This window comes from Heloderma suspectum, chromosome 7 (genome assembly GCF_057233095.1).
Source record: "Heloderma suspectum isolate Gila_16-S chromosome 7, 16-S_ref, whole genome shotgun sequence".
In the NCBI taxonomy this organism is placed as follows: Eukaryota; Metazoa; Chordata; class Lepidosauria; order Squamata; family Helodermatidae; genus Heloderma; species Heloderma suspectum.
Window position 1 is genome coordinate 750722 of NC_139464.1, and position 16294 is coordinate 767015.

Below are 16294 nucleotides of genomic sequence, written 5' to 3' on the forward strand. Positions count from 1 at the left end.
GGTGGAAGAACCCCTGGAGCCTCGGCGCTTGTGCCACCCTCTGCACAGGGCACCGGGCAGTCCGCTCTTATAGGAAAGCCAGGACCAGTGGTTGCAGTGTTATGGTTTCTTGTATTGTTTTTGTCACTGAAAACCACCTCAAGACACTATGTACAGTTTTAAGCAGTTGGGGTTGTTAGTGCATTGGGAGCCCTTACAGCAGGAAGGGCAAACCCAGCTAACTCACATCTCCCCAAGACCCTTCTCCTCCTCCTGCTGTCAATCGTAGCTGAAAGCAGGATTCAGGACCCATCCATCCCTAGGACTCTGGGCATTTGACGATAGTCACAGGTTCCAGGCCACTTTGTCCTATTCGCCAGGCAGTTTTTGGGAGCACCCTGCTGCATGCAGAGAACACATGGCCCCGAGCCACATGTGCCGTGTTCTTTTTTGCTGCCCCCGCAAATTGCCACCATGCCACTGAACTGTGGTGGTGCACAGCATTGCTGAGTAAAAAGCTGCACTTTCATTTTAAAAGAAGGCTCTGAGGGAGTGAATGCTTTGTTTTAATGAAAAAATCACTCTCTCCTCTCACTGCAGATATTCAGCAGCAGCTATTTCAGCAGTGGGGTGGGGATGGGCACCTAGTGGGTTGAAATTGGCTCCTAGACTCACTGAAGTTGCCCACCCACGCTTGAGCGACCACAGAAGGAATCCTCTATTGCTTAGAAATGCCCTTGGGGGGAAACCATGGATTTGTCAAAAACAAGTCCTGCCAGACAAATCTGATCTCATTTTTTTGATCAAGTAACCTCCCTTGTAGACCGTGGGAATGCTGTAGACATCATATACCTCGACTTCAGCAAAGCTTTCCACAAAGTGCCCCATGATATCCTGATGAGCAAACTAGCTCAAAGTGGGCTAGATGAAACAATGATCCGGTGGATCCACAGTTGGCTACAGAATCGGACTCAAAGAGTGCTTATCAACAGGACCTTCTCAAACTGGGGAGAGGTAACGAGTGGGGTACCGCAGGGCTCAGTCCTGGGCCCAGTGCTCTTCCACATTTTTATTAACGACTTGGAGGAGGAGGTGCAGGGAATGCTGATCAGATTTGCAGATGACACAGAATTGGGCGGGATAGCTAATACTTTGGAAGACAGAAACAGAATTCAAAGTGATCTGGACAGACTGGAGCGCTGGGCAGAAAACAACAGAATGGCATTTCATAGGGATAAATGCCCAGTTCTGCACCTAGGAAAAAGAAACCAAATGCACAGTTACAAGGTGGGGGATACATGGCTCAACAACACTACAAGCGAGAAGGATCTGGGAATTGTTGTCGATCACAAGCTGAATACAAGCCAACAATGTGATGTGGCTGCAAAAAAAGGCAAATGCTCTTTTGGGCTGCATTCATAGAAGCATCGCTTCCAAATCCCGGGAAGTACTAGTTCCCCTCTGCTTAGCACTGGTTCGGCCTCATCTGGAGCACTGTGTCCAGTTCTGGGCACCACACTTTCAGAAGGATGGAGACAAACTGGAGAGGGTTCAGAGGAGGGCAGCAAAGATGATCAGGGGACTGGAAACAAAGCCCTGTGAGGAGAGACTGAAAGAACTGGGCATGTTTAGCCTTGAGAAGAGAAGACTGAGGGGAGATATGATAGCACTCTTCAAGTACTTGAAAGGTTGTCACAGAGAAGAAGGCCAGGATCTCTTCTTGATCATCCCAGAGTGCAGGACACAGAAGAATGGGCTCAAGTGACAGGAAGCCAGATTCCGGCTGAACATCAGGAAAAACTTCCTGAGTGTCAGAGCAATACGGCAATGGAACCAATGACCTGGGGAGGTGGTGGGCTCTCCCACACTGGAGGCGTTCAAGACGAGGGTGGACAGCCATCTGTCGGGGATGCTCTGACTTGGATTCCTGCCTTGAGCAGGGGGTTGGACTCGATGGCCTTGTAGGCCCCTTCCAGCCCTCCTATTCTATGATTCTATGAATCTATAACTGAACATGGCCTTCGGGGAAAGTAGCAGGCCGAGGACTGTACTTCCCCCCAACTTCTAGTAACAGGGCAGGTCAGTGTTATGTTGTAAGAAATTCCCACAGCTGGGCCTGATAAATGGAAAGGGCCATAGCTCAACTTTAGAATCCATGGTTTGCATGCAAAAAGTCCGAGGTCCAATCCTTACCATCTCCAGGTGGTGCTGGAAAAGACTCCTGTCTGAAACCCTAGATCTGCAGGTGCAATTGACACCCATGGAAACTCCCCTTTGCTTAGTCTTTTCTAATTAAGATTTATATTTATTTACTACTAGCATTTGCTAAAAACAGCAATGCTCTTCCCGCTTCCTCTTCTGTGTACTTTCAAACAGGCAAGAGGGAGCAAAACTGAAGTGCTGAAGTGTTTACGTCCAAGAGTAAGCGGGGGCTGGAGGAAACTTGCATGTGGTTAATTTGCGGTTTTCCCTTCTCCATATGGAAGGATTAAAACATTTGCATGATTTTCACACACACTTTCAAAAACCCACCGTTAAATCATAGGTCACTTCTGCATCCACAGTCGTATGCTGTGATTTGATGGTCATTTTGTTGTCATCCCGTGTAAAAAAATTGTGTTATTATAGCAGTGCTGCCAAGTGCCAGATCTGTGACGTTTACTATGCAGCCTGCAGACACCAATAGCGTTCGGGATGGCGGGGGGGCACCTAAGAACCCCGGAACAGCCAGTTTGTGGTGGGGCCTGCGAGACCTGGTCAAAATTCCAAACGTGCCGGCGGGCTCAGCTATGTTGGGGGCCCTCCAGTTAGGCAACAGTGGGCTAGCGGGGGCAGTGCTCTGCCTTGGCCCAAGGCAGCTCGCTGCGGCTCCTGGGCTGGGCCAGAGCACGAGCTGGCCACTGGATGGGGGGCGTGGCACACCGCCGCTGCTCTGCCGGGCTGAAGAGGAGCGGTGCCGCCGGCGCCGCCAACTCCGCACGAGGCCGCCGGGAGGCCGGGGCTCCTCCGGGCGGACGCGCAGGCTCGGCCTGGCCTGCGGAGCGGGAAGGGCGCGAAGGCGGGCTCCTGCGGCAACGACGGCAGCACGCCGAGGCCGCCCAGCTGCCCGGCGCGGACACGCGGCGGCGGAGGGCTTCCCAGTCCCCGGGCACGCCGAGGCAGCGCGCCCACAGGGGAGGGCGCCTGCCCCGGAGCGGCCGCGCTGCCCGGCAGCTGCTCGGCGCCCGCTCGGCCTGGCGGGGCGAGCGGGCCGTCGGGCGAGGGCGAGCCGCGGCCGCGCCCGGCACCCAGCCCGGGCCGCGGAGCGCTGCGGCCGGAGGCTGGGCGGGAAGGCCCCGCGCGGCCTGCGCCAGCAGCCCCGGGCCCCCGGGGCGGGCGGAGCCCCTGCTCGCCCGGAGGCCCCGCGCCCGCCCGCGCAGGAGCGCCTTCGCCCGGCGGGCCCCCTCCCTGGCGGCGGCGGCGCCCGCCCCGCCCCGCCCCGCCCCGGGAGCGGAGGGGAGGGCGGGCCGCCGCCGCCGCGTCGCCGGGAGGGGGCCGGGCCGGCCGCGCCCCAGAGCCCTGCTGGCGGCGGAGGGGCCGCGCGCCGCGGGGCGCCCGCGGCAGCCCGGCCCCCGCCCCCGGGAGCCGGGCCCAGGCGCGGCGCTTCCTCGGGACGCGGGCCGGGCGGGAGGGGCGGCCGCGCGCGCAGCCCGGGCCAATCGGGGCGGCCTCCGGCAGCCGGCCCGGCCCCATTGGCTGCCGCCGCGCCGCGCCGCGCCTGCGCCCCCGCCCGGGCTGGGTCGCGTCCCGCCGCTCAGGCAAGATGGCGGCGGCTGAGGCGGCGGCGGCGAGGCGGAGCAGGACGGCGGCGGCGGCGGCCCGGCGGGGATGAGACGGGACGGAGCGCCGCGAAGCAGCCGCCGCCGCCGCCGCCGCCATGGCCCGGCTCGCAGACTACTTCGTGGTGGTCTCCTTCGCCCCGGGCAAGCGCGGTGAGCCAGCCCGCCGGCCCGCCGGGAAGCAGCGGCGGCGGGGCGCGCGTTCCCGGCCCTCCAGGCCCTGGCGGCGCGGAGGCCCGGCCCCTCCCTCGCCCGCGGCGCCCCGCGGCGCCGCCGCCGCCCCCGGGTGTTGCGCCCCCCCGACGCGGGCGCAGGCCTCGCCTGCTTGGCGAGGGCGGCCGTCGAGAACAGCCCGGCGGGGCCGGGTGTACTGGGGGCCGAGGTCACGCCAGCCGCCTCAGCCAGGGATGCGCCGAGGCCAAGCGGCGGCCTGAGTGCCCCACTCTCCTTCCCCTGGCCGCGGCAGGTGCAGGCGGGCCGGAGGAAGGAGGAGGGAGCGAACTCCGGAGCAGGGGTGGGTGGATGGGAGAGCGCCAGGAATTTGTGACTGCAACTCCCAGAAGCCCCTGCCCGCACAACCAACGGCCAGGAGTGCTGGGAGCTGAAGTCCAGCTCTGGAGCGCTCCCTTCTGCCCGCGCGTGCTCCGCAGGACCCGGGGCGGGTGGTCTGTGTGCTGCCTCCTTATCTCCCACGCATAGGAAGCTGCCCCTGAGCAGCGGCCCATCCGGGGGCCCTTCACCTGCACTGCCCTAAACAAGAGATTGAAGGGAGGACGTGCAAAGGGCTGCTGGTTCTTCCGGTCTTCTGCAAGCTTAGCATCCCCCAAAAGTACACTGCTGTGTGGTGTCTGCATTGACAGCGTACTGTTGGCCTGGTCCAGAACTCGTTCCAGGTCCCTGGTGGCTTTCTTGCTTGGACAGGGGATGCTGATACCTCCCTGGAGCATTGGATCCCCCCCCCCCCCCAGTGTTGTTCAGGACTAGTGCCTCAAGTAATACTAGTTGCTAGGAATGTAATGGGATCGTATGTGGGTTAATTTGATAGTTTCGTTTTGCACCGCTGTGTGTGCTGATGTTTCAATTGCATGCTTGTATTTTGTGCTAAAGCTGAATCCAAACAACATTGAAGTGACACTGATGTTCCAGGAGATGTGAATTTATCTGTAGTTGATGCAATATTGCTCCCTTTAGTGGAACAGGTATGCATACTGTCCCAAACCAGGCACTACTTACTGGAGAAACCGGTTGTGGCCATGGTCAGGGGTTCCTTTTTCCAGTTACTCCTTTGCGCTCTCCAGGAGAGTAGGGGTCTCACCACTGTTATCCAAATCAATACTTTCCTGTGATGTCTGCTGGGCAGCTGAACCTGCTGCTGAAAGCTGTAGCCTGCCCTCCTGTGCAGAGTGGAGAGGCAAGAATGTAGGACACTATTTTATATCAAGTCAGACACTTGGTCTACCTAGTTCTGTTCTGTTGACACTGATGGGCATCAGCTCTCCAGGCGTTCAGGTACGAGTTTTTTCTGTCCCACCTAGAGATGCTGCTGGGGATAAAACCTGGGACCTTCTGCATGCAAAGCAGGGGCTCTACCACTGAGCCATGGCCTCTCTACATCTACAGTCAATATTGTGGTGGCTCCATTGGTTATCAGCTTGCTTCCAGGCCCAATTCAAGTGTTAGTTTTGACCTTTAAAAGCCCTTCATGGCTTTGGTTCTGTATACACTCAGGAAAACCTTTCCCTATATGAACTGTCCCCTCCTTTGGCCAGTAGGGGTTGGCAGGTAGAGCTCTGCTCAGTCCTGTCCAAGGGGGTTAAGATGGCAGAGCCCATTTCTGCTGTGGCTCTGTGGCTTTGGAATAAATTGCCTGGGGAGACATGCCATTGCTCTTCCCTGCTGAGATTCAGAAAGCTCTGTAAGGCCTGTTGATTTTGGCTACCTTTTAGAAACTGAGCTGTTTGTGGCTCGTGGTTTGGTGTTGCTGGCAGAGGAGGAGGGTGGCTTTTGATTCTGGTGTTGTTGTTTTGCTCTCTACTGTTGTGATGTTTGTATTGTAAGTTCCAAGCAACATGGAGCAATGGAGCAGAAATGGGATAAAGAAATAAAAATGGATATTGCCTGCAGTAATAGTTCATTGGTTTGGTTTTGTGGAAACACTGTGGGAGTTCATTCCAGCAATTAAAAGCCCAAGTAGCTTTTTGAAGACCATGCCTTGCAACGTGCAAGTTTTTCTGCCTTGTCTGAGAGAGATGCTGGTTGGGTTCAGTTTCAGACAGTGTCATTTTGCCTACTTCAGTTGCAGGATGTTCAGTGTTTTTTTCCTCAGGCAGGAGGGGCTTTGGGTTTGGTGTGTGGGAAGCTGCTGGTAATTGTTGTTAGCCATGTGTTGGGTCTGGCAGCTTCCATTGCTCCTAAGACCCTTCTAGCATCCACAAGGTTGGCTTACTCCTGATCTTTTCCTTGTTTTTCTCAGCATGTGTTATGGCTGTTGGCCTTTTGAGTGCATTGGCTCATAGTTTGTGCTCTGCTCCAGAGCGTTCACATAGAGACGGATGACATCAGCAAAACCAAGAGGAGAAAGATGAGATTTTTCTGCACTTGTGAATTGTAGCATATTAGCCAGTGAGTTGTAAAACACAACTTCTAAACATAACACACAGCCACTGAGGTGGAAGCCACGCAGTGACAATCTGTGGCAGAAAGTCCTGGAAAGCGATAGGAAGAATACAGTTTCTTCGCTTGGAATTTGACTGGGGTGAGAGCCACTGTGGTGTCTTCTGGAAGATCCATAGATAAGTAATGGCTGTGCTTCAAACTGAAACATTTCTGAGCTCCAGTCACTGGCTGTCCTAATCAACAACTGCTGGTCTGCACTGCATCTGATTTGGGTTACGACAAGTTTGACATATGCTTTCCTTTTTGTGGTTGAACTATAAGCAAAGGAAACCTAGGAGATAGCAGTTCAAGTGCCATTAAAAGGCTTTACAGGTTATTGAGAGAGCTAGTGTGCTGCACTTCTGTCAATTTCTGTGTTTTCCAAGCAGCAGTCTTGGCACCAGAAATGTATTGTAGGTCGCTTCCTCATACCACTTTAGACTCTTTGTCCATCTAGCCCAGTATTATCTACTCTGACAGGCAGCAGTGGCTGTCCAGGGACTTGAGGAAAGAGATCCTTTCCATCACTTGCTATTTGAAGACACTTTTAACTAGAGATGTTGGGGACTTGACCCCGGGACCTGCTGCATGCAAAGCATGTGCTCTTGCACATGCAAAGCACCAAGTGTGGTCCATCCCCTACTTTGCCATACAAACTGATTTTCTTGCAAATGGTCAGGTTCTGTAATAAGGTTAGCACCGTCTAGTTGAAAGGGCTTCATTTGCAGGCAAAGTATACAAGAGTCAAAGAGATACAGCATTAAAAAGGGAATGCTCAGTCTCCTGGCAAAAGGAACCAGAGGCAAAATGGTGGTGGGGGTGGAGTCAATTACCTGCCGCACCTCATGAGCCACAATACACTATATATGCACCTACAAATCTACATCTGAGTTAATAAAGAGCAGGGATTCTTACACAAAACTCTCAGAGTGGCCAGTATTGCTGCACAAAGCTCTAGTCAAAGGCAACCAGTTAATTTTCAAGTTTTGCATGTGAGGAACACTGAGGCTAAGAGATGAGTGGTTAAACACAAGGCCAGCCATGGCAGAGATATTTTTAAACAACCAGTTTTACTTGCTGCTGTTAAACTCTTGAGTCAGAAACTCTTGTCAATCAACTGTAAGTCACCCAGAGATCTACCAGTAGATCCCAATCTATTTATTTATTAGATTTATTAGCCACCCATCTGGCCGGCTACCCAGCCACTCTACCTTCTGCCTGCCCCTGGCTTAAATGGTATATACATCCTTTTAATAAATAATATAATAAACCTCTACAGGTAGTGGTGGAGATAAAACAGGATACGTATCATTTGTGCTATACTGAGCTCCTTTGAAATGGAGTGTGATACAGATTATGTGATAAGTAACAACTGGTGTGTGCTACATAAATGTTGGGCTGCAGGTTCACCTTCCTGCCTGGGGAGGGGAGGACAGGAAGGCCTGTGGGTGGGAGGTGACTGTGCAGCTGGGGTGGAGATGCAGTCTAACCACAAAGAGGAGAGGAAGGAGCTACAGGCCTGTGGCTGGGCAAAACAGGCAAAGCAGTTCTCTAACGGAGCCCGAATTCTGCCTAAGCAGTGATGCTTTTCAAGCTGAGGCTTAGGAGTTTGTCTCTTCAGCTCAGGTATTGCCTTCTGCTTCCTAATATGTGAGTCAGCAGGTAGATTCGACCCAAAGAAAGGTAGGTCTTGGCATGCACTCGAGGCTGAGCTGGTGAACCTGCTGCTTCTTTTTTGAAATTGGGGCTCAGTTCACATGGGGCACCCAGAATTGTGTGTCTCGCTGAGTGTTCAAGAGCTCTCTCATCTTATCTGCACCTCTAGAATGGAAACTACAAATGAGTGCTTTTCACATTTAAGGTTGTATCATGCAAATTCCCCTGCTAGTTAGAGAGGTGTTCAAGGAAATAATATAAAGATATCTGTCAAGGATGCTTCAGGTAAATGGTTTAGAATTGTAGGAAGTGAAGGGCCTCTTGTTGTTCAGTCGTGTCTGACTCTTCATTACCCCATGGACCATAGCACGCCAGGCCTTCCTGTCCTGCGCTCTCTCCTGGAGCATGCTCAAGTCCATATTCATTTCATCAGTGATGCTATCTAGCCATCTCATCCTCTGCCGTCCCCTTCTCCTTTTGCCTTCAGTCTTTCCCAGCATCAGGGTCTTTTCCAGAGAGTTTTCTCTTCGCATTAGGTGGCCAAAATATTTGAGCTTCAGCTTCAGTATCTGTCCTTCCAATGAGCACTCAGGGTTGATTTCCTTTAGGATGGACTGATTTGACCTCCTTGCAGTCCAAGGTCATTAATTCCAACCAAAATCCCAGACAGGTGATTTTCCAGCTAAAGCTTGACACGTGCATCCCTGGTCTTACACTAAAAACCTCCAAAGAGAGTGATATTGCCACCACAGTGGGTTGATTTAAATCAAGCTTCTGATTTTGCAATTCATTTATTTCCTGAACAAGCTTGTATACTATTTGGTTCCTATAAAATCTTGGCTTGCAAGTATATAAAGCCTTTATACTACCTAGGAACATAATCCAAAGACTCCGATCATATGGCCCAGAGGCCTTTTGCTCTATAGATTTTTCATATCATTTGTTGAGAAAAGGGAACAATAGTGAAATGAAAGATTTCTGTTTGGCTCTCTCTGTGTACCTGTGCAAGGACATTATGCTGCAGGATCACTCACTTGAAGACTATCCAGAAGTAAGAGCTGCTAATTAATGAGCAGTTGAGCATTTTTCCCTGAGATACACAGTAAGATCTGGTTTGCCCATCATGGCAGCAATGCCTACATCCCAGGAAGTCAGTTGTAGGGTCACTACGTACCTGTTCTTTGGATGACACTGTCTAGATAGCTACAATCTTCAGAGGTTGGAAGGGGCCTACAAGGCCATCGAGTCCAACCCCCTGCTCAATGCAGGAATCCAAGTCAGAGCATCCCTGACAGATGGCTGTCCAGCCTCGTCTTGAAGGCCTCCAATGTGGGAGAGCCCACCACCTCCCTAGGTCATCGGTTCCATTGTCGTATTGCTCTAACAGTCAGGAAGTTTTTCCTAATGTTCAGCCGGAATCTGGCTTCCTGTCACTTGAGCCCATTCTTCCGTGTCCTGAACTCTGGGATGATAGAGAAGAGATCCTGGCCTTCCTCTCTGTGACAATCTTTCAAGCCCTTGAAGAGCGCTCTCATCTCATCCCTCAGTCTTCTTTTCTCGAGGCTAAACATGCCCAGTTCTTTCAGTCTCTCTTCATAGGGCTTTGTTTCCAGTCCCCTGATCATCTTTGTTGCCCTCCTCTGAACCCTCTCCAGTTTGTCTGCATCCTTCTGAAAGTGTGGTGCCCAGAACTGGACACAGTACTCCAGATGAGGCCTAACCAGTGCTGAGTAGAGGGGAACTAGTATTTCCCGGAATTTGGAAGCGATGCTTCTATGAATGCAGCCCAAAAGAGCTTGCCTTTTTTGCAGCCACAGCACGTTGTTGGCTCATCTTCAGCTTGTGATCGACAACAATTCCAAGATCCTTCTTGCTTGTAGTGTGGTTGAGCCACGTATCCCCCATCTTGTAACTGTGCATTTGGTTTCTTTTTCCTAGGTGCAGAACTGGGCATTTATCCCTATGAAATGTCATTCTGTTGTTTTCTGCCCAGCGCTCCAGTCTATCCAGATCACTTTGAATTTTGTTTCTGTCTTCCAAAGTATTAGCTATTCCGCCCAATTTTGTGTCATCTGCAAATTTGATCAGCATTCCCTGAACTTCCTCCCCCAAGTTATTAATAAAACTATTGAAGAGCACTGGGCCCAAGACTCAGCCCTGCGGTACCCCCCTCGTTACCTCTCCCCAGTTTGAGAAGATCCCATTGATAAGCACTCTTTGAGTCCGATTCTGTAGCCAACTGTGGATCCACTGAATTGTTGTTTCATCTAGCCCAGTTTGAGCTAGTTTGCTCATCAGGATATTCGGGGGCACTTTGTCGACAGCTTTGCTGAAGTCGAGGTAGTGAAGTCCTCCAATCATCTGGCACTTCACCTGTCCTCCATGAGAATAGACAGTGGTTCTGAGAGTTCTTCTGCCAGTTCCCTAACCTCAGCTCGTTCTCAGCTTCAGCCTTCCTGGCGCCATCCCTGCAATTCTGTGCTACCTGCCTGTACTCTTCCTTTGTTATTTATTTATTTATTTATTTATTTATTTTATTTATTTATTTTATTTATTTATTTATTTAATTTCTATACCGCCCAATAGCCGAAGCTCTCTGGGCGGTTCACAAAAATTAAAACCAAACACACAATAAAACAATTTAAAATATATAGAACATTAAAACCACAATATAACAATACAACCACAATAAAATCTAGCAGCAGCGCAGGAGTTTAAAATACAGATTTAAAACGGCAAAGATAAAAATTTAGAATGCTAAAATGCCTGGGAAAATAAAAAGGTCTTCACCTGGAGCCGAAAGGAATACAATGTAGGCGCCAGGCGAACCTCACTAGGGAGCTCATTCCAGAGCCGGGGTGCCACAGCAGAAAAAGCCCTCCTCCTAGTAGCCACCCGCCTCACTTCCTTTGGCAGGGGCTCACGGAGAAGGGCCACTGATGATGATCTTAAGGTCCGGGCGGACACATATGGGAGGAGGCGATCCTTCAGGTAACCTGGCCCCAAGCCGTTAAAGGCTTTAAATGTTAATACCAGCACTTTGAATCGGGCCCGGAAATGGACTGGCAGCCAGTGCAGCTGAAAAAGTACTGGCGTAATATGAGCTTGCAGGCCAGTCCCTGTTAACAATCTTGCTGCCCTATTTTGGACCAGCTGAAGTTTCCAGACCGTTTTCAAAGGCAGCCCCACGTATAACGCATTGCAGTAATCCAGACGAGAAGTTATCAGAGCATGGATAACTGTAGCTAGGCTGTCTCTGTCCAGATAAAGGCGTAGTTGGTATACCAGCCTAAGCTGATAAAAAGTGCTCCGTGCCACTGAGTTCACCTGTGCCTCAAGTGACAGTTCTGGATCCAAGAGCACCCCCAAACTACGAACCTGATCCTTTAGGGGGAGTGCAACCCCCTCCAGAACAGGTTGAAAATCACCTAGCCGGGCAGACGAACCACCCACTAACAGTACCTCCGTCTTGTCTGGATTGAGTTTCAGTTTATTGGCCCTCATCCAGTCCATTACCGTGCCCAGGCACTGATTCAGAACAGCCACTGCCGCACCTGGTTTTGATGAGAAAGAGAGGTAGAGCTGGGTGTCATCTGCATATTGATGGCACCTCAGCCCACACCTCCGGATAACCTCCCCCAGCGGTTTCATGTAGATGTTAAACAGCATGGGGGATAGAATAGAGCCCTGTGGAACCCCATGGCACAATTGCCATGGCACAGAGCAATAATCCCCCAGCACCACCTTCTGGAATCGGCCATCCAAGTAGGAGCGGAACCGCTGTAGTGCAGTGCCTCCAACTCCCAACCCAGACAACCTATCCAGAAGGATACCATGGTCGATGGTATCGAAAGCCGCTGAGAGGTCCAGGAGAATCAACAGGGTTGCACTCCCCCTGTCCCTCTCCTGGCAGAGGTCATCCCACAGGGCGACCAAGGCAGTTTCCGTTCCAAAACCAGGCCTGAAGCCCGATTGAAATGGATCTAGATAATCCATTTCATTCAACAGTGCCTAGAGCTGTCCTACAACCACCCGCTCAAGCACCTTGCCCAGGAAGGGGATGTTGGCCACTGGCCTATAATTGTTAACATCCTCTGGGTCCAGGTTAGGCTTTTTCAGGAGTGGTCTAATTACCGCCTCTTTTAAAGTGGCAGGCACCACTCCCTCTCTCAAGGAGGAATTTATAACCTCCTGGACCCAGCCGGACAACCCCTCCTTGTTTGATTTAATAAGCCATGAAGGGCAAGGGTCAAGCACACAAGTGGTCGATCGGACTTGGCCGAGCACCTTGTCCGCATCCTCAGGCCTCAGTAACTGAAACTCATCCAATAAAACTGGACCAGACGGTGCTCTGAACGCCTCTACTAATCGAACTGCATTAATGGTGGTGTCCAATTCATGACGAATCTGAGCGACTTTATCCTCAAAGTGCCGTGCAAACTCGTCACAGCATGCTACCGAGGGTTCCACCGTCTCTCTCCCTGGCCCAGAATGTAACAGGCCGCGAACCACTCGGAAAAGCTCTGCTGGACGACACTGAGAAGATGCAATGCTGGTGGAAAAGAACTGTCTCTTTGCCACCCTCACCGCCACAGAGTAGGCTCGATAGTGGGCTCTTACCTGTGTTCGGTCAGACTCAGCACGAGTTTTCCTCCACCTGCGTTCTAGCCGTCTCCCCTCTTGCTTCATTGCCCTCAGCTCAGGTGTATACCAAGGAGCTGGCCGGGCTCTGCTCAGAGGGAGAGGGCGCTTGGGCGCGATCGTGTCAACCGCCCGAGTCATCTCTGCATTCCACACAGCGACCTGGGCTTCGACAGGAGCACCAGCCATACCAGCAGGAAAATCCCCCAGAGCCCTCTGGAATCCATCGGAATTCTTGGCCTTCTTTCCAACCGATTCCAACTTCTTTGTAATTGTGCCTTGAGAATATCCTTTTTTAAAAGCTCCCAGTCATCTTGGACTCCTTTTCTCGTAAGAGTCGCTTGCCATGGGACCTTACTTATTGTTCTGAGTTTATTAAAATGAGCTTTCCTAAAATCCAGGGTACGCATTTGACCACACTCAGCTTTTGCTTCCCTTAGAACCATGATTCGGTGCTGTTAGACTATGATTGGGTGCTATTAGAGCTGTTTTCTCCGTTGCGGTGCATGAGCTTTCGTCCATTGAAGCCCTCCTGATGAAGTTCTTCATGCTGTGGCCAAACACATTCTTCCCAGCTTTTATGAGGTGCATCCCGTCCCTTGTCAACAGCCCATCTTCCAGGAAGTATAGCCCGTCGTCCCAGATTCCAAATCTCTTGTGCCAGCACCACCTTCGTAGCCAGTCATTCACCCGCAGTATTTTTCGTTCCCTTTCTATCCCTCTTCTAACTACTGGAAGGATGGATGAGAAAACTATCTGGGCCCCAAAGTTCTTGAGTTTCCTTCCCAAAGCTTCAAAGTCTGATGTGATTTCTTCGTAGCTCTGCTTGGCAGTATCATTTGTTCCCACATGGTTGAGAAGAAAGGGATACCTGTCCGTGGGCTTTATGAGTGCAGACAACCCTTCAGTTATGTCTCTAATCCATCCTTCTGGGAGACAACATACCTGGTGAGTCCACGGGTCTTCGCAACACACTTGGGTTTCGATCGCACACAGCAAGGCGTCTCCCACTACTACTACTCTTCTTTTTGTTGTGGGGCTGGGTTTCATTGCCTCTGCTTGACTGACCTTCAGCCTCTTGCTCACTGTCATGCAGATTCCCCTGTGATTCTTCCTCTGCAGGCTGTCCTCCAGTCTCATCCTCAAAGACCTGGAATCGGTTCCACAGCTCCACTGCTTCCACTGGTGCAGAGTGGCGTCTAGTTCTTCTCCTAACTGTCACCCTTTTCCAGGGAGTATCCTCTACTGCATTTTTCCTCACCTCAGCATTTCCCACTTCTGCCTCATCTTGCTGTTGCTCTTCAAGCTTCTGGTCTTCCCTTTGCTGCTGTAGTTCTGCCATTCTGTCCAAGAACTCTTCATGTTCTCTTATTCCCCGGAGGGTTGACAGTCGCCGCTCCAGTCCTCTTACTTTTTCTCCCAGCAGCGTGATCAACTTGCACTTGTTGCAGGTGTGGGCCATGTTGTTCTCAGGCAAGAAAACAAACATTGCACACACCTTGCAGGTCACCACCACTGGAGAGTCTTGTCCTTCCATAGCCTCTTTTCCCTTTTTGTGTCTAGCTTTCTGATTGTTCTAGACTAGCCTGTGCCTGCTCCTCTACTCACTACAGGTTAAAAGCAGAGTCCCACTGGTGTGGACGTGTTACAAGAAAAATATTAATAATAAAAAATGTTAGGGGTCTCCGCCTTGACCTCCCCTGCCGAACTTCCCTGGCCAACTCCTTTTTGCTCCCCCTGTTCGCTTGCTGTGGTCGCTCGCTCTCTGGGAGCTTGCTTGCTTCTTTAGTCCCTGGACCAGATGGAGCAGCTTCCTCTGCTCTGCTCAGCTGGGAGGCGGGAAACATAACTTATTTATTATGCGTTTCAAAGCATCTGCTAGTTTTGGCCCTGATCGTTCTTTTACATAGAAAAGTAGGCTTTAAATCTGTTTGTTTGGTAAAGGTCATGGATTCACTTTTAAGAGACTGACATCACAATCCTGTGGATGCTTACTCAGAAATAAATCCCACTAAGTTCATTAGCCCTTACTCCCTGGTAAATGGGCGTATTATTCCAGCCTTATTCAAGGAACTGCCCAGAGAGCTTCAGCTGTTGGATGGTATAGAACTGAAAGAAAGAAAGAAAGAAAGAAAGAAAGAAAGAAAGAAAGAAAGGGAGCCTCTTTATTTTTCTTTGGGGCTGGATAGCAACAATGTTCTGGGCCAGATACAGCTATGGTGTACCCATTTCCTCTCTTCCAGCCCCATCTCTTTCTCTCCCGTTCCCTCCCCTGTGCAGTAGTTAGAGTTGGAAAAAAGGGTCCCATTTGTGCAAATGGTTTTTCTGTGGGTGGCAATCCATGGGGCTGACTCTCTATAAATTGCTCCCGAGCATGACAATTAGATTTAGAAAAGGAGATTGCATTCATATTTGGAACTCTCTGATGGTGTTTTCTAGTTATTCTACAAGAGGCTTTTGCCTATGGAATATTTACATGAGAAAGGGCTGTTAACGTAGGATTGTTCCTAAAAGTTTATGTAAAGGAATCTACAATTTGGAGTTGGCCTTACTGGCCAAGCCAAACAATTGTAGTTGCCAGTCCTCTCTGCCTTTCTGGGCAAATCTGCCAGCCCAAGGAAAAGGCAGGTGGGGAGGGGAGTGTGCTGGTCTGGGTGCTGTGCTTGAAGGTGCCCCAACCCTAACCCTTGGGAAGGTGGGTGGGAAGAATGGCTTGTGTTGTTGTGTTGATCCTGGTGAGATGCTGTTGTGGTCAGTGAACGTAGTTCTAAAGCCCACATGTGAGAGAAACACCGTAGGTTATCCTGCCACTGCCACCCAATGTGATGGATCTAGATATGTACAATTTCCGGAAATATGGAAGTGATGGGGGGGAAATTGTTGTTTGGCGGGGGGACATAACAATTTGAGGGAAAACTGAAAACAAGCAATACCTATTTTTTTTTACCACTCTTTACAGAACTAAACTCACTTTGTTGCTTTAGGGCAGCCTTACCCAACTGGGGCCCTCCAGATATTTTGGTTTTCAGCTACAGCTTCAGACAGCATGCTGGAATGATGGACACTGCAGTCCAAAGGGGAAGGCTGATTTAGGAACAGAAAGCAGCCTTTATGTTGGTAAAGTTATTTTATGTATAACTTGGTTTGCTCATAAAATTATCATTATATTAAAAAACTTTTAAAAGTAAACTCAGTAAATTTGTAATTATTGTCTGAATAAACTATACTTTTCAATTTAAGATACCAAACATAATTTTATCAGCAAGCCAAGTTATAAATTACATATTTTATGTTCCTATTGTGTGTTTGACCAGAAGGAACATCACTAAGTAGTCCCTGACACATCTGAATCATCATAGAAGCCGGACAAAGCAGGAAGAAGTGGAAGCAGAGGAACAGCCTTTGTTCTTGTTTGTAAGAAAGTTTAGGGAAATTCCTTAAACCTGTTTCTGTTTGTGAGGTGGAGCTTAGAGAAATCTGATCTGAAGGAAAATCTATTAAGATTTTATTTAGCTGGGAAAGACTCAGCTTAGGAATGGTAAGCA

At 50.6% G+C, this 16294-nt stretch overlaps 1 protein-coding gene across 8 annotated transcripts in view; it reads left to right on the forward strand.

The window, feature by feature from the left end:
• Positions 1 to 3772: 3772 nt before the first annotated feature.
• Positions 3773 to 16294, forward strand: part of SBF1 (SET binding factor 1) — a 115397-nt gene continuing 102875 nt past the window's right edge. For all 8 annotated transcript variants that reach the window (XM_084808740.1, XM_084808741.1, XM_084808744.1 and 5 more), the window contains exon 1: positions 3773 to 3950. In XM_084808740.1, coding sequence (XP_084664866.1) covers positions 3896 to 3950 — 55 coding nt within the window. In that variant the 5' untranslated portion in view covers positions 3773 to 3895. The remainder of the gene's footprint in view (positions 3951 to 16294) is intronic.